Source organism: Populus euphratica, unplaced genomic scaffold (assembly GCF_000495115.2).
Source record: "Populus euphratica unplaced genomic scaffold, PopEup_1.0 scaffold414.1, whole genome shotgun sequence".
Classification (NCBI taxonomy): Eukaryota; Viridiplantae; Streptophyta; class Magnoliopsida; order Malpighiales; family Salicaceae; genus Populus; species Populus euphratica.
In genome coordinates, this window is record NW_011500038.1 from 96719 (window position 1) to 119704 (window position 22986).

Below are 22986 nucleotides of genomic sequence, written 5' to 3' on the forward strand. Positions count from 1 at the left end.
GATAGGGAGATAGCCCCTATTGTCGTGGATATAAAACACCAGCTTCATAGCATGCTTAGCATCACTGTTGCATTTGTATGAAGGCAGGCAAATCATGTTGCCAGATTAGATAGCTTAGGCTGTTAGAACCAGCTCTTCCTCCAAATTGGATTCATAACCCTCCCGATAGCCTAAGCAATTTACTTGGATCTGATATTTATGTGGTATGAGAGGCGTTTGTCGAAAAAAAGGGGGAAACAAATAGCACCTGCCGTCTAAAGGCTTGAGGCACGCTTAGGATGAAATATTGGCTGCTCTGCGAAAACTATTAACAAGTTTACAGTTAGACAAGCGCTTTCTTCTAAGGGTAGAGGCGGCTGGCTGAACTAAAATGTAGTAAAGTAAATGCTTCAGTGCCACAAACATGCCTGCTCGGGACCATATAATAAGGCAGATATAGCACACCAAACTAGTTCCAGGAATTGTAAGAGTTTGGGAACACCTTCTCTTTACCAAATTCAAATGGTTTTACATCTAATCAACAAAACAACGGATGCAAGACGCTGTTAACAAAACATTAAGTTGCATGCTAGATACTTCCTGCGGAACTCTACAGATTTTATGATAAATTAACCTATAGGAGTAATTTATACATCAGGAGGTCGTTTCCCTCCTGCCTGCTAAAAATCAATCTGTTTCAATTAGCTTTGGACAGGCTCTGAATTTAGTACGTGCTGTTCATTTGGATTACTCTCTGGACCTGGGGTAATATTATGGACACCACAAGCAGCACTGTTTTCTTTTGGCTCAATTCTTGACTCACCATCATGTTGCTCAGTCGATCTACCTGCTAACACAGGACTGGTATTGACAACAATATCAAGGTTAGCAGCACCACTTACTTTAGTGGCATTTGTGTTGCCAGTCTGCTGCTCACATGATTTACTTTCATGGCCTGAATTACTTTCTTTCCATTTATTTCTTGTCTCGAAACTCAGTTTCTCCTCCAATTTGATGTTGGAATCTGAACTATTATACGCAACCATTTCAAGGGAAATGGCATTGCTTTCTCCTGAGTTTGTACCTAACTCGCCATTCTGGATGGTAGTTGTACAAGTGTTGAGACCAGTTGTGTTATGAGTGATAGTCCTGGAAGGAGGCATATCGTGATCATGTTGTCCCTCATAACTGGTTATAACCAATTTTGGGTCATGAGATGCCCTCTCTACATGTTTCTTTACTGGACATCCAGGACTTGAACACCTGTAGTAGCTCCTACATAATGTGATGAAAGAACAAAGTCAGCATGTACTCAAACAGCTTAGGTATTTCTGTCTCTACGTGCAGACTAGCAACCAATTCAATATGCTACCAATATAAGGAGGCATCTCCTGACATATCTTCATAACCAGAGGGGAGGGATGTAAACTAAAAATGTATAAACCCAGGTCTAACCTTGTTGAGTTCGTTAAATTTGACAGTTACCTGGGATTTGGATTGCCTTTTACCAATTTCTGCCCATATTTACGCCATCGATACCCATCACTCACAATATCGACCTCGCTTTTTGTTTGAATGACAAGACGTGGCTCACTAGTTGGTGTATCTACAGGAGTAGACCTGTCATTACAGCTACTTTTCTTCCTATTTTGTTCATTTGAAACAAATGAGTTAGCTCATGCTTGAAACAATAGAGTAAATTTATAGCCATTTAGTAACTTACCGTCGTTTTGTGCGTTGATCATCATCTACATCAACCTCATCCCTTATGCTTTTTGGTTCAGATTGCACACGATTCACATGCTCACTGGATGTAACAGAAGAGATCTGAGAGGTATTTGTTGACTCAATCGGATGAGGTTCATTACTTTCTGCATTTATCAATTAGCATTCAAATAAAAGAACACCATAATAAATTCTGTTGGTTAAGAGCAAAACAAATGGACAAAATGGTGATTCTTTCTCTGATACCTTCAACACCAGTCAATAAAAGATGATCAGGTTTTTCTTCAACAATGGACAGGACGCAACCAACAGCTTGCGGGAGGTTATGTTGAGGTTTGGGATGCTCATGCTCACCAATGTAAACGATATCAGCAAGCTTCCCATCATGTGAGCACTCCAATTGCTTTTTCACTTGACAACTTGGATGTGTACATTTGTAATAGCTCCGTATAAATTCATTTCCTCTAACAAGTTTCTGCCCATATTTTCGCCAGCGATATCCATCCTCTGACACTTTTTCCCGCATGATAGGAGTCCTTCCTTCCTGACCAGAAAGCAAGGAACGGAGATCACTGCCAGGGGTATGTGAGACCTTCCGCGGTGTTATAGAAGAAACACTTCCTTCTTTGTCTAACTCCGATATACGCCCCCCAGTATTCTCCAAAGATTTCGCAGGGGCATATGAAGCAGGGATTCCTTCTTGTTGTGAAGCATGACCTCCAACATCATGGGTCTGTGGTTTTGTGTCAGTCCCATCATCTAGGCTCTGTCTTTTCTGCAACTCCTTGGGAGAAACTTCATCTGGAACTTCCTCTGAAGAAACCATCTTAATTTGGGAAGTTATAGAACAAATCAAATAGATTAATTCAAGATGCCATTACTGCAATTAACCACGGACTTCATTTTGGTGGTTGTTCATACCTGAAGAGGCATCAAAATAAAGTTAATGATAGTGAGAATTTGCAAATTGACAGCCGAGACCAACTAATTCAAAATTCAAACAAAAAATATTTTAAAGTTCTTCATAGTGATATGGGAAAATTAAGAAAATCTATATATATAAAAGAAGGCTGGTAATCAAAATCATGTATACTTGATTTAGAATTAAGGCATGATGTCGATACAGATTTTGTATCAGTATCAATCACTAGTAGAAATAAAAATAGCAAGCACTTTAACCATTGTTCTTCTAGTTGTTTTATTTCGAGTGTTTTATCCCAACCGCGCGCACTGATGAACTCAAGTGCGTGCAGTTGGGATAAAAGTTAAAGCATACTCACATATTATACACAAATGGATGTCCATCAACATTTTATTTGTAAAATAACACTCCGATCTAACAAATCAACAAATCAACGATCTTGTGCAGAGATACGCCAACACTCCCTTTGCAGTAAACAAGCCAAATGATGCACATATTCAATCAACCAACAAGCAAGACAATTAATTCCTTTCACATATAACGTAATGGATTACAACGTTTCAAAGCTATACCCCACATCAAACAATTGGGAAACCATTTATTTTGCGGATACTCACACAGCATTTTCGAACATATAACCAATTTATAGTGCCTGCAATCTTCTTCCATGGTAAATAAATAATTCATGTAAATAAATAAATAAATTCCAACAATAATTAATAAGAAAGGCAAGAAAAAAACATCTATATATCCCTTGTTAAGTTGCCAAGAAAAATGATCCAAAATATGTGATTTAATCAGTTTTTTTTTTTCTACAAAAATTAATTCTTTCAATTCTGATAACAGAATAAAAATCAAACTGACAGTCCACAGTAAAAAATTATAATTTTACCATGCTAAGACCAGCAGCAGTAGCTTTTGGCTCGAGAATTCAATTTCTTGCATTTTCCCAACAGTGGAAATTATAGCTGACAACTTAAAAAGTATAAAGAATTAGCAATTAAAGAGTAAATTAATATTAATTAACAAAAAAAAAACAATCAGTTCACAAATAATTCAAAATAATAATAATTAAAAATAGCCATAAATACAGTGATAATTAAAGTAAACCATCTATAGTACTTTAGCAATACAAATTACCTAAATTATAACCTTGTCTTCATTTTACTTTACGATGATGATAATCAGGTGGTCCCCCTCCCACGCGAAACCCTCGAATTTTGACTCCCAGCTCAATCAGGGTCGTAGATCATGCCGGAACCAACCGGCGACCACCAAGGTTTCGATGAAGGTTTTCTTTTTCGTGATGGGATGAGACGGAGCTAAGAATTTAGGAGAGTTCAAGGTTAGAAAACAAAGAAAAGTCTAATCCATAAATAATCAGACTGACTGATTACTAGAGAGAGAGAGAGACAGAAGGCCATACAAGCCTGCGTAGTAGAGAACAGCAAGGGAAAATGATTCTGTGTTACTCGACAGAAAAAGGAATCTGTACTCTTGTTCGTGTCTATTTAAGTTGCCATTGGTTGATTTTATATGTTTTTTTTTTAATAAATCCTTTCTTTTATTTTTTTAGAACATGTAAACTTCATTCGTACCCTTAGTGAATTACTATAGTAGAACATGTAAACTTCATTCGTACCCTTATAGATAATTAAACTTGCATTTCCATCCTTCTATTTTATTTTATTTTTCAATATTAACTTTATGGTTAAGGAGTTTTCATATCAGCATCCACGTGTAGTTATGGAATTAGACGTGGCTTTGTGCTGCGAGTCCGTATTAATTATTTTTCATAAAAAGAGACATTTAAAATGTAATAACGTATTCAAAAACATTATAGAAGGGTGGCTAAGGGCATTTAGTTTTTCTATTAAGAGACATCACATGAAATGTTTTTTTTTTTTCAATAACAGAAAAACTTGAGTGAAAAGTTCAAAAGGCCCTCTGATGCATGGTTTAATTTTTCTAATTAAAAGATAAACTTGTCATTTTACTTTATTTAAAAAAAACTAAAAGCATAATACCCATGTGTGATAGTTTAATTTTTTTTATTTAGAGAATAATTAGATCATTTTATTATGTTTGAAAAACTAAAAAAATATATTTATATCCCCTATTAATCCTTTAGTGGCTAATGGGTCTTGAGAAAATACCATAATATCTCCAAAACTAAAGCATTTGATTGTTCTTAAAAAGGCAAAATAGTAATTACATTATAATTGTGAATAATAAGATATGTTAATGGCCACAATGAATTTATTTTTTGTTTTAGATTTTTTTGTTATATGATGAAAACTTGTTTTTCATGTTTATTTGTACTTTTTCTTAATTATTTTGGTTATATTTTCTTCTTTAATCCTTTAAAAATATTTAAAAACCTAAAACTTAAAAAATAAAAATGTATACTCATTATTAGATTTTGTTATTTATTGTTAGATAATAAAGAATAATGTTGAACTTTTTGAATATCTTAAAGCATAAAAAAAACCTAAAAAAGGTTAATAAAACACTATTGCTCAAGACACATATTATTGAGAATTTGAACACTAAAATAATCATTTTGTTATTCTCAATCAAAATTTGTTAACTTGCTTGAGGAATAATATGATTTTTTTTTCTTATAGTTCATTGATCAATATCAAATTTATTGGAGAAAAATTAATCTTTTTATTTTTTACATAGTAAAATAACTTATTTATCCTTAAAAGTAAAAAAAAATATAAAACTTCTCTTTAGAGACTTTTTAGTCTTTTACTATTCTAAGTATAGTAAAATTATTTAATTATCTTGAGATCACTAAATTATTAAACTTACATCAAAGAGGTTGTTCATCTTTTTATTATGTTTTTGTTTTTTTCCTTGTTATAATCATTAACAAAAAAACTGAAAGATCTTAGTGAATTACTATAACATGTAAGGAGAATCACTATAGAATAAAACACTCTAACAATGATTTTGTATTTTTTATATGATCCATATATCATTTAAGAATTAATCTAGAATAAAGTTGTCATTCAACTTTATAATGTACAGTAAGATACTCTTTTGTCTTTAAAATTTGAAAAATAAAAATAAAATGATCTTCTATTAAGGATTTTTTTGTCCTTTTATTTTAATTTACACAGTAAAATAACACCTATACCTTTAGACAATTAGAAAAAATGGCCTTATAGGAAGGGATTTATTTGTCTTTGCATTATTTTTGTATAGCAAAATTACATAGTTAACCTTTAATTTTTCAAATTTAAAAAATGACTTTTAAAGATATTTTTATCTTTGTGCCATTTTTTTTTGTCGTAATGGTATGCCCTTGGAATGTTTTCTTTGTAATTAATCTTATTAAAATATTAATAAATTAGTAAAATATGTTGATATGTGTCATTCAACATGTCAAAGTCCTCTATCTTATTTTGAAGGTGCATGTGGATAATTATAGTGGCAAAAAAAAAAAAATTGTTATCTCATCCAATGTGTATGGATGTAATGCAATAAGTGAAGTGACATGTTCACCAAAGCGGGTGGTGGTTCGACGATGATGAAGATTTTTTCTCTTGCCCTTCATTTCTCTCTCTTAGGCCTCAGTTTTCATGCCATGCCTTAAAACATTTTGTTTTGTCCTTTATTTTGTTTTTTTTTTTTTGTGGTTTGGTCCTCATTTTTTTTTATTTCTATTTTCTTTGATTGCAATGTTTTTTGAAGTTTATTTTTTTTAATTTTATCTATTTTCATATTTAATTTAATTTGTTTTTTTCTTTGCATTTTGGTCCTTTTTTTATTGATGTTTTTTCATCATTTGCATTTATTTTAATTTTTTGATTTTGTTATTTAGAATTTTAATTCATTTTTTTTTAAATTTTGGTCCTCATTTTTTTCATTACTCTTTTTCTATCCTTTTCTTCATTTTTATTTTTTTCAATTATCCTTGATTAGTTTCTTTCAATTATTTATGGTGCAAGATTTGGTCATCATTGTTTATTTTTTTTATTTTTTTTTATAATTAAGGATTGTTCTTTGTGATTATTTTTTCATTTTATAAGGTTATTCTATTCTCATGACCCAATTTACCAGTTTCAATGATCTATCTAGTTTGAGTTTAGTATTTTTTAAAATCCCTTTTAGATTTTTTTTTTATTTTTATAATTTGATATTGATTGTTTAGTATTTTTTAAAATCCCTTTTAGAATTTTTTTTTATTTTTATCATTTGATATTGACTTATTAATTTGTTTTTTATTTCTATCTTTTGACATTGACATATTGAGCTATGAGCCTTGTAATTTATTCAATTTTTTTATGAGGTTATCCTTATCTCGCAAGCTGATAAGGTTAACATGGATTGACTAAATTTTTTTATATTGATTTTTTATTTGGTTTTATCATTTGCCATAAAATTATTGACCTTTGATCGTTGTTATTGTTTTCACCTTTCTTTGTGCAGGGTTATCTTGGGCACAGGATGGTCAAGCATCTTAGCGTCCCCTCCACAAATAAATAACGCGTCTAGCTCAATGTTGGCTTAAGTGGTGCTTGCAACCCTTTGTTTTTGTTTTTCATTCTCTTTTATGTGATTTTTGTATTGGCCTTAAAAAAAAAAGAATCAATCACTAGAGTTTGTTATACTTAAGATTTGATCATTATTTTTTTTATTACAATTTTTTAAAATTTAAAAACAATTATGGAATTAAGGGGTTCTTCTAATTTCACCATTGTTCTCTTTATTAAATTAAGATTTTTTTTTATTTCACCTCTAATAGATATTTTATCTATCAGATTTGGTTTATATTCTTTTCAATGTTTTTTTTGTTATATGGTATTTTCAATTGTTTTTGGCAATTTCATCATTCTTTTTTTCTTTTCTTTTTTTGTCAAATCTACTTTTTTTTATTAATGTATTTTTTTTACCTTTCAAGATTTTTTTAGATTAATTTTTTTTTTATTTCATCATTCAATATTTAATTAGATTAGTGTTAAACTTTTTAATTTAGTTCAAATCTAAAATTTAATGGTTTACAGGTTTAAGAGATTGACTTCGTTTTATTAAGTTGACATGGATATGGGTTTCTGTGGTTTTTTTGCTTTTTTTAAAGCTTTTTTTTCCTATCCTTTACCATTTTTTTTCATTGTTGTTCATTTTTATGAGATTTTTATGGTCAATTTTAAAATAATATGGGTCTCCTTGCTTTTGGGTTTTTGGATCTTTGTTAAATTTAGATTTTTCAAAGGAATTTTATTTGATTTTTTGAATTGAATTGAATTAATTGATTTTATCTTCCAGAATTTAATTTTTTAGGTGTTGGGCTCCTAAGTTGACCCAGATCAAGAATTTAATGGACTGTGAGTTTGAGAGTTTACCCGAGTTTACAAGGTTTGTATCATTTTGACATTTTTTGTTTGATGAAAAAATGGTTGACCCTATTTTTTTTTTATTAAATTAAATTTATTTATTGCATTATTGACATTTAATTTGAAGCAATACTTGAAGGAAGGTTGTTTTTGTTTTTGTTTTTTTTTATGAAAATTAATATTCTTTGTTTATTTATTTTTTTTTTCCTATTAAATTTCCTGGTATTATGTCTCGACTCATAAATTCAACGGGTTTACTAGGTTTGGCTCAACCATTTTTTTATTGGTTTTTAATATCTTTTGATCTCGAGTCAATGATCATATTCTTGGATTTTGTTCTTTTAAAAAAAAATGCATTATCTTAATATCTTTTCTATTATAAAAAAAAATGATAGGCCCGCAGCATTACGCGAGCCACATATCAAATAATGATCTCCGCTTGGTTTTGCTCGTAAGTTTTGACAATTTCACTTGATTTTGCTAGTGTTTTGTTTTTTAATATTTTTTTTCATTGATTTTTTTTCTTTTGATTTTTTCTTTCTATATTTTTTAGTTCTTTTTTTACAGTGTCAAGTTATAGAATTTTTTGTTTCTATTCTTTAAAATCCAATAATAACACTAGAGAAATTTTCAGCCTTTTCAATCGATCCTATCAAGCCTTCAATATATGCAAGCCTTTCTTGAATTGCTTCTATATATAATGACACAACAATCTAAGCCGTACAATTTCAGAAGCAACCACACTTTAATACCACTTGCCACATTGATACATTTTTGTCCATAAAATTCCAATCTCTATATAGTTCTCTTGTCCCTCTAGACTCAATATTTCTTTACTTGTTTGTTTGTGTTGGTCTATAACTATGTGTTTTCCACTTCCTTAAAGGTTTCCACACCTAAACTTTTTACAAACAAGCACAATTAACACAAGCAAAGTAAAGTACACAACAAGATTTACAATAACTCTTTTCCAACCTTTTATTAACTCTTAAAAAAAGAATATAGATAAATTTATATATGTATATCATGCACAAAACTTTCATTAAGCTTACATGTTACATAACAAAGACTTTTAACCTTATTTATAAACAATTTCGTGGAAGTTACAAAATAAAGTTGTCATCAATATTTTTGAGAACATAGTGGAGCATTTTCTCTCCTATATTCTTTATGAACTTAGTAGCCTCATTCCAATAAGTGTCGGGCAATCTCCCTCATTGTCCTATAAACTTAATAACCTTGTAGAGCATCTTTAGTTCACTTCATGTTTGATGACCTATCACTTATGATTTGGACAATCTTTCTTTTAACTAGTTATACTTGAAAACTACCAAAACTTTTCACAACTTTACTGTCACTTTTCCTATAAAATGAATGTCTAACTATCGAGCTCTTCATTCCTGGTTATGTTGTGTTTCATGCATGACTTGGATTATTCAACATTCAAGTCCCTGCTTGCATCAACCAATGCTAGATTTTTATTAATGTTGGTAATTCCACTGACTTGCCAATTTTAATGCTATACAATCAACTATCAATGCCATTATATCTTTCCAACTGTGTTTTTATTAATTTACCCTCGACAAATTTAACCATGTAACAAACCTCTCCAACCAAAAGAACTTGATTTCCTCCTCAAACTAAATATGAAATACATCTCACGAAATATATCTATTATTATAGTTTTGTGTTACATATATCACTCACGAGTCTATTTTGCAAAGCTGGACACTTTTATAGCATCCCTCAAAGATACCATCATTTTCTTTACAACCACATAGAGTTTTAAACACTCACAATAAACCCTTTTAAGTTTACCTAACTCTCCAATCCCTTTATGAAACCTATAAGTATAGAAACAAGCAACCTAATTTTAATGATCAACATCATCTTATGTTGAAGTCTTTTTGGAAAGTCATAAATCTGCACAAGCATACATACAAAATAGCATTCCATCATAAAACTCATCTGACCTAGTCTTGCATCCATTGTTATACCCAATATACTTTATCACAAGACACAAAGTTTTATTAACACTACAACTTTAATGTCCTAATCTTTGTCATATGTTTTGACCACTAAAAATCTAGAATATATTAACCTAAAAAAGACATTAATACTATTTTCTTCACTAAGGTATATCCATTCATCACGATATACAAAACTTTATTTCTGCCTCACTAAAGGTAGTATGATCAAGCTACGTCCTCGTCGATTAGACAAACTTTTCCCATGAATGAATTTTTAACTTATATATGCTATTTCTTCAACATTCTTCTCTACTAAAACAATGTTGAGTTATCCATTTTTTAGACATTCCCTTGCAAAATGATTCCTTTCTTAAATGAAGGATCATAATTTGAGCTTTGATCTGTTATCTTTGACGTTTACTTATAACTTTCCCTTATTAATAGCTTGTTTAGGTTCTCCCCCACTAAATTTCTTCTTTTTTTTTTCATTTTTTCTTTTTAGATTTGGATAAAAATCAAGAAATTCCACCACTTGTTGGCCTTGTCGTTGATTTTTTCTCCTTTTGTTAATGCTTTTATCCTTTCAATTTAACTCTCAAATTAAAAATTTATTATTGCCCTTTAATTTATTTTTTATTTTGATTTTAACCCTTATTATTTTAATTGCTATTTTTATTTTTGGTCATTATTTTTTGATTTCATCCTTCAACATTTAATTTCTTAGAGATTGAGTTTCATGATTTTTCATGTATAACTTTTGATTTGAAAACCCAGGTCATGGATTTGAAAAGTTAATAGGAGTTGACATTTTTTTTTAATTTTTATTTTGAATATCATCATTCGATATTGTTTTTTTTTTCCCTTAAAAAAATACCTTGTAGTTTTCTTCAAAAAAAAAATTTCTATCAAACTATAATGTTCTCGTAACTTAGGACACATGATAGATATGTAATCTAAACATATCTTATGTTCAAGTCACGGGTTTTAGAAATTAGCCTAACTTTGCACAAGACAATATTTTTTTTTTAAAAAATTGTTTTCTTATTATTGTTGTTGCCGCCTTATTTTTTTCCCATCATATTATTAAATTAATTAATATTTAACCTGATTATCAAGTTTCTCTCATTTCTTTAAGAGTATAATCATCTACTAATTTTTATTAGATTAAAATTGATCATTGTCTGACTTGAGGTATTGTGTGGAGCACCAATCTAGTAATTACGCAAGCTTAAATTTGCTTAAAAATAACAATATATTTGTACCATATTCTTTATATAATTTTGTCATAGTAGAGTCATGAAAAAAATCACTTTTAATTAAATTAAACTTTATACTTTTATATTAGTTTGAACTTTTGATAATTGGTTTATCAATATTATAGCACATTCCAAGAAATATTTTTAAAAGATTAGAGGGCATGACCATCTATTATTTTTTCTTAGGGAATCGAATACACATGTAATTAGATGTGATAATAACATATAATATAATTTTGGTGACATGAGCCCAATATTCTTATTTTATGCTATACAAACATAAACGCAATATGAAATCAATTAAGTAAAAAAATTGAAAAGCCAATATGACTATAAATCAAATTATAAGTGTTTTGAACTCATAAGGTTAAGAACGAAAAATAAGTTTGGAGATCAATCTTTAGAAGAAATCATATTAGGTTAGACATTTGCATGAAAACAAAGTATTGCAAAATTCAAACATAAACTAAGGGTAGTATTGAAAACTCTTAAATCACAAGAGTCGAAGCATGAGGTCGATGAAACTAGAAGGGCCAAAATGAACTTTACCCTTTTCATTTGGCCGCTGGGTATCTAGAACCTGACATGCGTGCCCCCCCTTGAAGGCGACGATCGGATATGTCCTTTATTTAATGAGGAATTCATCATAACCGTTGGATCGCGGACTTTTCAACTCTCTTCAACACCGCCAGCCAAAAACACACACACCCAAATCATAATCACGCGCGGTTAAATTCGCCCGCACCCTTTCGTCTTCGATTCTCGAAAGCAGGAGGAACCCAACCCTAACCATTTCCCAAATTCGATTACAGAAATCTGAACCTAATTCATTTTAAATCCACCATGCTGCTCTCTCCAGGGCACTCACCACGCCACCATCTTCAAATCCCGAAAGGACCCTTCAAATCTCCTACAATGTCTCTTCCATCAACAACACCCCGATATATCCTAGAAAACGATCCACAGTTCTCGACGAGGACAGTTATGTGGCCGCTATCGAGAAAATCATCGAGCGCGACTTCTTCCCTGATATCTCGAAGCTCCGTGACCGTTTTGATTGGCTGGAAGCGATGAAAACGGGGGACCCCATCCAAATTCGAGATGCCCAGTTGAAGATTATGGAGCGCGGTTGCAAGATGGTAAAAAATATCCACTCCGATGGCAGCAATCGGGCTAGAAATCAAACCCAAACTCAAACCCCAGGTTCTACTTTTATTGGTAATTTTACTCAATTTGATGAGTTTGATAGCCGAATGCAAACACCTAGCGTTGTTATGGATAGGGGATTATCTAGTATGCAAACACCTAGTGAGAATGAGAATGAGAATGAGAATGAAAATGCTGTTGCTGAGAATTTGGGTTTAGATGATTTTTTTAGGAGATATACGAGTCTATAATGACAGTTTTTCGAAGATATTAGAAAAAGGAATAGGAAAAGGGAAGAGAGATATGGGCATTTCTTAGAAGGTGAAAAGAAGGATGTTAGATTGATTGGGGATGTAAAGAGGGATAGGATCACGGATGGTTTTGGAACCTCCGATCAGCCTCCGAGCACATTGGAGGGGTGGAAGTACATGGCGAAGAATTTGCTAATGTATCATCCGGCAGATAGGGGTGAGGCTCCATTGACCGAGGAGGAATGAGCTGTGAGATTGAAGGGTTTGACTAGAGAAATTAACATGTCTAATACACGTTTTCATAGTAAAATGTTGGATAGTAGGCCAAAAGATGATGGTGTTGTTGAGGTGATTTATACTCCAGTAGTTGGGGCTACTCCACTTCCCATGTATGATAGAGATGGTGATAAGGCGAAGAAGTATGATTTTGAGGATTCAAGGAGGATGCCAGAGAGGCTTTATGTGGAAACAGGGACGAAGGCAGATGATGGGTATAGCTTTGTTAGGACACCCTCACCAGCTTCTGGAGTTGACGAGTCGCCATTTATTACTTGGGGTGAGATTGAAGGGACACCATTGAGGTTGGAACCTGAAGATACTCCTATTGATATTGGCGGCAGCAGCTGCGGCAATGGGCTGCATTTTAAAATTCCCAATCCACCTGCACGGGATGTGAAGGCCCATTCATTATTGATGGAAGCTGCACGGAGGTTGAGGGAGAAGTCAAAGATGTTTCGAAAGCCACCTTTGCCCTCTCCAAGTAGAGGGGGAAGTGCTAGTCCAAGTGTATGGACACTTTCTCCTGCTGTGCTGAAGTTTGTGAGGAATGCAATTTCTAGGTCTTTGTCATCTGTAGATGAAACCCTCCGTGCCAGTTTTAGAGGGGCAAGCCCTGGAGTTGGTACTCCTAAGAGTGGAAGGAGCATCTCGAGGTTTGGAAGAGATGGGAGCATGGGTTCCAGGTCACCTTCTGTAAGGGAGAATTCTAATCCTCCTTGGTAAACTGTAATATTTTTGTTAATGCTCTAAGCTGGCAAGCATTTGTTTAGTGGCATAATTTATTAGCTCTTATGATACCTTTTGTTTTTGAGGAAACATGTACCATTGTCTTTTGGAGGAAACATGCACCATTGCCGCTGTTTTCCTTTTTCCTCTGTTCGTGTATGACTTGTTAGCTTAATGAGTTTGAGGATGGCAGAAAACAAAGAATTATTTGACGTGCAATTAAGATTTCTTGCAGACACCTAAGTGGATTCACATTTTGGATCAACTTATTATTCTAGTTATTTTGTTGTTTGATAGAGGCCAGTACATCACATTTTCAAGTTTACTTTTCACTCATTGGAGTTTTAGTACTTAGCAAACATGGTTCTGCAGATGATAAATTTAGAAATCGACCCCACCGTCAATCCACTGCAGTGCTTAATGTTTACAAACTAATAAAATTCTTAGGAGCCTGTCTTTGTGCGCCATCATTGAGATGCTAATATTTCGGTTGGCATTACTTATTCCAGTGGGATCCGGAGGCAATGCACTTTCCTGGTGACCAAGGGCTAGTCCACTGTCATGTTAAGGTTCAGTTCAGACAACATGCTGCTTTCAATCTAAGCAGCATCGCCATGATGCTGTCCTTCTTCCAGAAAGTTAAGATTTTGTTGGACAAGCAGCATCAAGTAGCAGAGAGGGATAGTGAGATTCAATGTCTCGGTTCCAGGGCAATGGGCAAGCACGGGTAACCCATGAAGGAGGGGTAATTGAACATGTTTGGTTCCATGTTCCAGCCCCGTTGCTTTTTACTGATAGGAAAACAAAGCTCGAAGAGGTCTAGAGTCATCATGAATGTAAAATAAATCACAACACGGGTGTCATATGTGCCGCCATCGGTTTAATTTGCTTTTCCGCTGGATAGCTAGCATTGCCAGCTCTCTGATCCGGCCAATAATTGATGTTTTTGATCTTTTTTTCCCCTGCGAGAGGTGTGGTTACTCTAAAAAATTCCAGCATGGATGTGTGATTTTTTTTTATTTAATTTTTTATTTTTTATTTTCAAATTGTTTATTTAAAATAATTTATAAAAACAAACAAAATATTATTTTAATATATTTTTAAACAAAAATCATCTAAAAATTTAACCAATATCGTATTTTTAAACACTTTTTCACATAGAGAAATTAGATTAATTAGTGAGAAAAACTTAATATTTTAAATTTATTTTCATCTATATTTACTTGCAATTATTTTGTAAAGAGGCAAATACAGGTTAATGTCTTGCTAAGAATAATAACAATAAAAATATTATTATATTGTGGTTTCATTGACGTGGCCAATTTGCTATGTAAAACGTGGACTCTTGCTCATGTCAATAAGAAGTCATAGCTCGGCGACGTTGAATAGTCGAAACAAGAGTTAAGAACGACGTCGTTGACAAGAAAAACTGATACCCCGCGTAAACCGCTTTGCGGGTATAAGTATCTGAAGCATCTTCTCGGCCTCTCCCCGCCTCCCTCCGTGTTTGATTCCTGTCACGACGAACTCAAGCAAGGTACTCTATCTAATCTCGCTCACTGAGTCACCCACCCTCTCTAACTTGCATTCCATGTATTATCAGCAGCAGCAGAAGCGCCTATTGAATTCAATCTCATGCATGTTCGTTTATTTTTGCTGTTTCCACCCAAACCTTAGTTTGATTTAATGATTATTAATTAATTAATTGGCTTGGTCTTTGAAGATGCCGGCGGCAAGAAGCAGTATATCTGAGAGAGACGATGAACCTTTCGTGGAGGTTGATCCGACCGGTCGGTTCGGACGGTACAATGATTTGCTAGGTGCAGGTGCAGTGAAGAAGGTATACAGGGCATTCGACCAACACGAAGGGATTGAGGTGGCTTGGAATCAGGTGCGGTTAAGAAATTTTATAGAGGATCCTGTGCTCATCAATCGGCTTCACTCCGAGGTTCGGTTACTCAGAACATTGAAGAACAAGTACATCATTGTTTGTTATAGTGTTTGGTTGGATGAAGAGGATAGGTCCCTCAATTTTATTACTGAGGTTTGTACTTCTGGGAACTTGAGGGATTACAGGAAGAAACATCGCCATGTGTCTTTGAAAGCTTTGAAGAAGTGGTCTAAGCAAGTTCTTGAGGGGCTGGAATTTCTTCATACGCATGATCCTTGTGTCATTCATAGAGACTTGAATTGCAGTAACATATTCGTCAATGGAAACAGTGGTCAGGTATTTAATTTCTTTTTAAATTGTGTTTCGGATTCTTTTCGTTGAGGTTATTGAGTTTTTGTTATATCTTATCTGTGAAAGTTAATTAGATGTGTGCAAGCTAGGCCTTTTAAGACTAGTATAAATTCTGCCTATCAGGTGAAAATTGGGGATCTGGGGTTTGCAACAATAGTGGGGAAAAGCCATACTGCACATTCGATACTAGGCACCCCAGAGTTTATGGCACCGGAACTCTATGAAGAAGATTACACTGAAATGGTGGACATTTACTCTTTCGGAATGTGTTTGCTTGAAATGGTGACGATGGAGATACCATACAGTGAATGTGATAATGTTGCCAAGATATACAAGAAGGTTACCTCTGGAGTAAAGCCTCAAGCTTTGAACAAGGTGGTTGATCCCGAAGTCAAGGCTTTTATATTGAAGTGTATAGCTGAGCCAAGAGCAAGACCTTCAGCTTCCGATCTTCTCAAGGACACCTTCTTTGCTGAGGTCAATGACGATGAAACTGTACCAGCCACCGCTTGATGACATTTCAGGTGAACCATGTGCCTTCAGTTAGCCATTAACTCCCGTCTAATCATGAGTTTCGGCCTAAGGTGGAGCTTGAAACAATCTGTATCTATCTCTCCATTTTCTTCTTGATGTTTGATGTAGCCAAGCAGTTCCAGGTTGAATTGAAAGCAACAATTGTAGTGGTTTCTGTTTACATGGGTTAAACCATTCTGGTAACTGGCTTTCATTGTAAATCTTCTGTGCTAACTACGTACCAAGAATGATTTGCAGTCAATTTTCTTATTTTTATATCCTGAGAACACTGTACTATCTGCAGTCTGCAGAATAATGTCTGACCAAATAAATCCATTCAACCTGTCGTTAGTGGCAAGTATTTGAGCTCTGATTCGATGGAGGGATAAACCAGTCGTGAAATCTAACAGAACAACGATACCAATTCTTAAAATCTTGCCAATCTGCTAATGGGTTTGGAGGATGAATGGCTGGAAAATGTTATCCGTTGCTCATTGAAAAGCAATGAAGGGGAGAGCTCTCGCTATTGAGTTAAAAAGACTCCCAAGCATAGTTGCTTAATTGACTTTGATATTAAGCCATGGTAGTGTAAATCAGCGACAATCTAAACTAAAAGAGGACGACGATCTTTACGCATGTAAAACAAAATGAAGAATTCATGGCTTGATATATACTTAAGGATCCGAGCTGCACGAGGAGCTTGTTTCAACAAGAAGCAACCGGTGCATAAACCGAAATGATCATACAGTCGTTCTCTTCAGCGTGTACGCTCGCACAGGCACTCTATCTACGAGTATGGCCATGGGTATTTGCAATATTATGAGCCTTTAGTGAAACTAGACTAGTGGGCTCTTGGTGTGTATATTGTCAAATTGTAGAAAAAATGACTTTGGGGATTGAGATTGACCGGAGGAGAGCAGGCAAGCAAAACCCCTCAACCCAAAGCACCCTAATTTTCAGAAGCCGTGCCGTCTAGGGAGTTGGCATAGAATGGTATGAAGAAGTAAACAAAACAAACTTCTTCCGCACTTCATCCCTCCTTTTGACCAGAGTTTATTCACCTCATCAATTCCCCCTTTTCTACTTCCCAACACGCTCTTGACCCTTCTCATTTCTCCACACTCATATATATATATATATATATGAAAATATATTATAATTATGAAGAATTTTTTTTGATATTATTATTGAATCAATAAGTGATTTAATTTTAAAACCTGTCCATCTGAATTCTTATTTAATTTAAGTTTTCAATTAAATTATGTGGAAGCTGATTCAAAATAAATTTTTTAATTTAATAAATTTAAAAATAACTTGAATAATTAATAAAAATATGATATATTTTTTTTAAAAAAGTTTAAAATATTTTTTTGATTGAGACGATACCATATTAAATTGATCTTGAATACCTTGCAATCTGTATTATGAACTTAAATAAGTTTAATAATTTGTTTTTGTAAATTATTTTTGTTTAATTTTATGATAATATTATATGCTTTTAAAATCGAGTATCAATCTTAAAAAAAATATTTATTTGAAATTATGATAACTTTATGGAAAGCAAAAAAAAATCATGAATTTCATTTTTCAACCAATCTAAATATTAAATAAAAATATATTTATTTGAGATTATGATAACTTTATGGAAAGTAAAAAAAAAATCATGAATTTCATTTTTTAACCAATCTAAATATTAAATAAAAGTGAAAGAAAAAAGATAATTAGAAAAATTAAAAGATTAGAAAATAAAAAAAAATACATATTAGGTTTGTAGCTCACGCACTAAACCTGTGAATTGGGTAACCAAGTTAACATGTCAAACCCATAAACTGGGTAATGGACTCCATCAAGTTTAATAAGTTGTTTTGTTTTTTACACTATTGTTTATTTAATTATATGATAAAGAAATAAATGATCGCAAAATTGAACGTTAAATCAATACTGATACTTTTTTTTAAAGATTAGTCCAATATAAAAGGATCAAATAAAAAAAATAAATTTATAAAAAGAAAAGAAAAGAAAAGTTAAACTTGTCATATTCATTAACAAGTCCTTGAATTTTCTAAAATTTAATAACATTTTAAATTTTTTTTTTAACTATACAATAAAAAAAAGACAATTATATAATCAAGTTTAATTAGAAAAAAAGTACTTTGTTAAACCTGCAAATCGAGACAACCAGAGTTACCTTGCTAAACTCATAAATCAGGTCATTGACTCCATAAAGTTTATCAATCTAAATTTTTAAAATTTTTTTAATTATTTTTTTAAAATACTAACTCGATACTGAAATATTTTTTTGAATATGCAAAAGCCATATAATAAAAAAATTAAAATAAATTATTAACTTTAAACCTTATAAACATATCATGGAAAAATTAAATTAAAAAAATAATAACAAAAAATAAAAAAATAATATTAATTAATATTATAATCAACAGTGCTAATAAGTATGAGAAAACAATGTTTTTCCGCAGCTTTTAGGGCTTATTTGGAAGTATAGTTATTATTGCTTTTTAAATAATTTTTTGTGCTAAAATGCATGCTAACGATGTTTTTTTATTTTATAAAATTATTTTTTGATATTAACACATTAAAATAATTTAAAAACATTAAAAATATATTAATTTGAAATTAATAAAAAATAAATAAAATTTAATTTTTTTAAAAAATATTTTTAAAATACAAAAACATTATTTATGATATATATCCTATGACAACGTCACGATATTGTTGTATTCCACAACAGCATAATAATATGGTTGAGCTTAATTTCATCCATAAATATGATTCACCGTCAAGCTTCCATTTCTTTTTCTTGGCCCACCAAAGGACTTTTGTTGCCGCTAATATTAAACAAAACATGCGTGAAGATGATTAAATTAAGCCATAATTATCGATCGAAGCCAAGATGGAAGATGGAGAGTTGATGGGATCTTAGTTAAACACAAAAACTTGCCAAGCAAGCATACATAAAAGCTTGGTTGCTCTTCCATAATCTACTGGCCGATGCTGAGGAGTACTGGAATTCAACTTCTCGGCATTCGAGGAACGTTGTTGAAGCCTTAAACTTTGGATTTTGAGTTGTTCACTCGTGTGCATTTGACTTTTGACTACAATGGAAATACAAAAATAATGCTAGAGTGCACTGTGGACACACAGATCAAACCACCTCTTTTTACTCTTTCATTCTATCCCAATATTCTCACTGGTTTCTGGATTATAGAAGCTCGTATTCTACTTTTTTCTTCGATTATTGAGACGGGTTTCAAGCATTTATGGGCATTGAAGGAGAGAGTTAAAAGTGAGAAGCGTATATGCTTGTGCTAGCATTAACATTAGCCCAGATTGATTTCTGTAGTTTGCGCCATCAGTAATATTAAGCTTTGAAATCATTTTCATGAGCTATGCCAATGGAAACTGCAAGCCCCAAAGATAGTTCATCAGCCTCAAGTCCTTTCTCTTCACCTAGCGTGACCGCCTTGTTAAAGATTAAGATCATTTCATGGTAAGAAATGCTAGACCTTGGATTTTAATTTGTGGTAGCAACATGATTAGTCATCCGATGTCTTTGAAAGGCTGATAAATCTTTGATCTTGTTTCAGGAGTCAAGAGACTGGTTTGCCTGTTTCTGTTCGAGTTCGAGTTGGTGAGAGAACATTCCACCTTCACAGGGTAAGATGGACGTGATTCTTTTATTCCATATAAAGGCTAGCTCCTCCGTGTCTGTGGAGGCTAATTTACTGATACAGACAAATAAAGGCCAGAGAGTTCTATTTTCTGAGCCAGTTATGATTTTAAAGGCTTCTAATGGTGCTAACAAAAGGTTGAAAATATTTAAAACCACTTATGTAACAACTTTCGTCCATTGAAAGCAGGCCTGCCTGCTCTCTTTGGAACATGCAAGACAAAATGCCTTGATTTGTGATGACGAACCTAATAATTAGAGATTTTCAGATTAGCTTCTGGTCTAGCAAGCATACCTCTGAGTTTCATTCTTTCTGGTATTTGCAGAACCCCTTATTTTCAAAGAGTGGATACTTCAAGAGACGATTGATCGAAACAGCTCAGCTTGAGCTGCCACAGAGTTTCCCTGGAGGACCAGAAACCTTTGAGATGATTGCTTTATTCATGTATGGCTCTTCCACGTTGATTGACCCTTTTAATGTAGCAGCCCTGCGATGTGCAGCAGAGTTCCTTGAAATGACAGAAGAATTCTGCTCTGGCAATCTTTGTGAGCGTTTTGATCTCTATTTAAACCAAGTCGTCTTACAAAATTGGGATGATACCTTGATCGTTCTCCAAAGGTGCCAAACATTGATTCCATGGTCTGAAGAGCTGCTGATTGTTAGTCGCTGCATCGAATCCCTAGCCTTCATGGCTTGCATGGAGATTCTTGACCCTGAGAGGAGAAGAGACAAACCAGTTGTTACATTGGAGGCATTGGCTGGTCAAGCTTGGAGCTGTGAAGCCGCCAATGAGATACTGAGCCAGGAGCTTTGGATCAAAGACCTCATTGCTCTACCATTTGGATTCTTCAAAAGGATAATAGGATCCTTGAGGAGGCAAGGAATGAAAGAAAAGTATGTGAGTCCCATCGTTGTCTTCTATGCAAACAAATGGGTGCTCTCTAAGAAGACGATACAATACTGGGAGAGCTCTGGTGAGAGAACTAGCGATGCCAACTCAAATGATAAAGTTTCAACGATACTACAAGGCGTGCTTGATTTACTGCCAATGAGAGAGAAGGCCAGTAGAGTGATTCCTGTTGGATTTTACTTTGCATTGCTTTCCAGATCCATTGGCATTGGTTTGAGAAATGACAGCAAGGCAAAGTTGCAAGATCAGATTGCATCTCTTTTACACTTTGCGCAAGTGGAAGATCTACTCATTCCAAGCAGCAGAGTCGACTCAGATTGTTCCAGCATGGAGTTAGCTACGATGGAGAGCATATTTTCAACAAATGTATCGTTGAACATGGACACAAACAATGCTCCTTCAGCTAGTAACTCAACAGTAGCGGAACTATGGGATACATTTCTCTCCCATATAGCTTCTGATCCCGAAATGACGCCTAAAAGATTCATGGAACTCATTGAAACAGTTCCAATATCTTGCAGACAGAGCCATGATCAACTTTACAGAGCAATGAACACTTTCTTGCAGGTAAGTCTTTCACAAACTTCAACATGCCTCGAATGAAAGCTAAATGCAAGTATCAGTTAATTAACATTGTTCACAAAACCAGGATTCAATTAATTACACACTTATGTGTCTTCTTTACTTCTCCAGGCACACCTAGACATATCCCAAGAAGAAAAGGGGGCAGTTTGCAAATACCTCAACTGCCAAAAACTGTCACAGTGGGCATGCATTGACGCAGTTCAAAATGAGATGATGCCATTACGTTTGATTGTCCAGGCTCTTTTTGTACAACAACTGAATACTCACCAAGCGTTCAAAGAATGCTCGGACTCGTTTAGGTATGCACAAAGTGGAGAGTTCTCTGGGAGTCTTTCAAGCTCAAGATGCCCGAACACCAAAAGCCAATGTCTAGCAGACAGCCCATATATGGATGGCGCAGAGCAAGGTAGTCGAACATTGAGTTTCTTGCTACAAAAAGACATTGCAGGACAACGATGTGAGTTCTCTAGAAAAGAATACGAGTCCACAAGCTTTAGAATTCAGAACCTTGAACAAGAGCTGTTTTCCTTGAAGAAGAGTCTTCAATTGCAAAAAACTTCGAAGAGAACAGAAACACTGCCAACCAAGCCACAGAGCACAAAACCGTATGGCTTGCAAAGCAGATCACTAAGCAAGAATAGGAACCCACTTGGGCATGTTACAGGTTGCATTGGTTCTGTAAATTTCGCTTCACAAAGAAAATATGCTTGCAAGCTACTGAAGATCTTTCGCCGGATTACCTTGTTTGGAAGTAGAAAATCCAACAGAAAGCCAGGCGTCTCCAGCCTCTGGGGCAAACCGATGTAGCAAAATAAAGATAGCTTGAGATGCATGAGAACCAAGACGAGTAATGAAGAAGAGTCTATTGCAAACAAATTCCATATAACCAAGAAGACAGAAGCTGGATTGTGAAGTGAATGAAGCACTTCTGTTTAAAAAGCCATCCTAGAAAGAACTTAAAATTTGTGTGGGGGTCATGCGCAGAGTTACGTTGTATAGTTTTTTCTGGAGGTTTCGCCACCCCAAGCCAGCGCTAGAATTGCCGATTGTATTATTCAACAATTTAAATGGTCTTTGGAGTAGTTTAAAAAACGAGTCTGAACAGCTAATTAATTACAGAACTCAAGTCGTAGCAGCTTAATTGTTGAAAACCATCTGTAGCAAGAGATACAAAAAATACATTGAGGCATGTCACGCAAAACGCATAAAGAACGAGGAAAAAGGAAGACTATGGTGGGTATGATTAAAAAGGGGGGAAATCAAAATCCGTAGCTCTTCTGATGATTTGTCTACGAACGTCCAAAAAAAGCCTGCATATCATCTTCCTCACACCTAATTAAACCACTCAGATGCTTCCATGAACTTTCCCAACCCAGATAAAGGAACTGTTAGAAGAAAGGTGCAGCACATCTCTTCTCAAAGAGTCATTATACCACCTAAGCCTATGT

General features: G+C 33.7%; 4 protein-coding genes across 6 annotated transcripts; 3 read left to right on the forward strand and 1 right to left on the reverse strand.

Annotated features, from left to right (window-relative positions):
* Positions 1-393: 393 nt before the first annotated feature.
* On the reverse strand, positions 394-4117 carry ZAP1 (zinc-dependent activator protein-1). Of its 3 annotated transcripts, none has more exons than XM_011050655.1 (6): positions 3767-4117; positions 3519-3594; positions 1951-2625; positions 1703-1850; positions 1465-1623; positions 394-1254 (listed from the first exon to the last, which is right to left on the reverse strand). In XM_011050655.1, the coding sequence occupies exons 3-6, from the start codon at positions 2528-2530 to the stop codon at positions 681-683; spliced, it is 1461 nt and encodes a 486-aa protein (XP_011048957.1). In that variant the 5' UTR covers positions 2531-2625; positions 3519-3594; positions 3767-4117; the 3' UTR covers positions 394-680. The 3 variants fall into 3 exon arrangements, with proteins under 3 accessions (XP_011048957.1, XP_011048958.1, XP_011048960.1); XM_011050656.1 differs by having other exon boundaries at positions 3519-3601; XM_011050658.1 differs by lacking the exon at positions 3519-3594.
* A 7736-nt stretch (positions 4118-11853) lies between these two features.
* Positions 11854-13777, forward strand: LOC105142834 (protein DGCR14). Its single transcript, XM_011050659.1, is given in 2 exon segments — positions 11854-12071; positions 12074-13777. Coding segments are annotated over 2 exon segments (1554 nt in total). The 5' UTR covers positions 11854-12040; the 3' UTR covers positions 13597-13777.
* A 1169-nt stretch (positions 13778-14946) lies between these two features.
* LOC105142835 (Protein kinase superfamily protein) lies at positions 14947-16722 on the forward strand. Its single transcript, XM_011050660.1, has 3 exons — positions 14947-15136; positions 15323-15826; positions 15965-16722. The coding sequence occupies exons 2-3, from the start codon at positions 15323-15325 to the stop codon at positions 16352-16354; spliced, it is 894 nt and encodes a 297-aa protein (XP_011048962.1). The 5' UTR covers positions 14947-15136; the 3' UTR covers positions 16355-16722.
* A 2558-nt stretch (positions 16723-19280) lies between these two features.
* Positions 19281-22769, forward strand: LOC105142836 (Phototropic-responsive NPH3 family protein). The gene is made up of 4 exons (XM_011050661.1): positions 19281-19862; positions 19960-20029; positions 20369-21520; positions 21647-22769. The coding sequence occupies exons 1-4, from the start codon at positions 19762-19764 to the stop codon at positions 22343-22345; spliced, it is 2022 nt and encodes a 673-aa protein (XP_011048963.1). The 5' UTR covers positions 19281-19761; the 3' UTR covers positions 22346-22769.
* Positions 22770-22986: the final 217 nt, after the last annotated feature.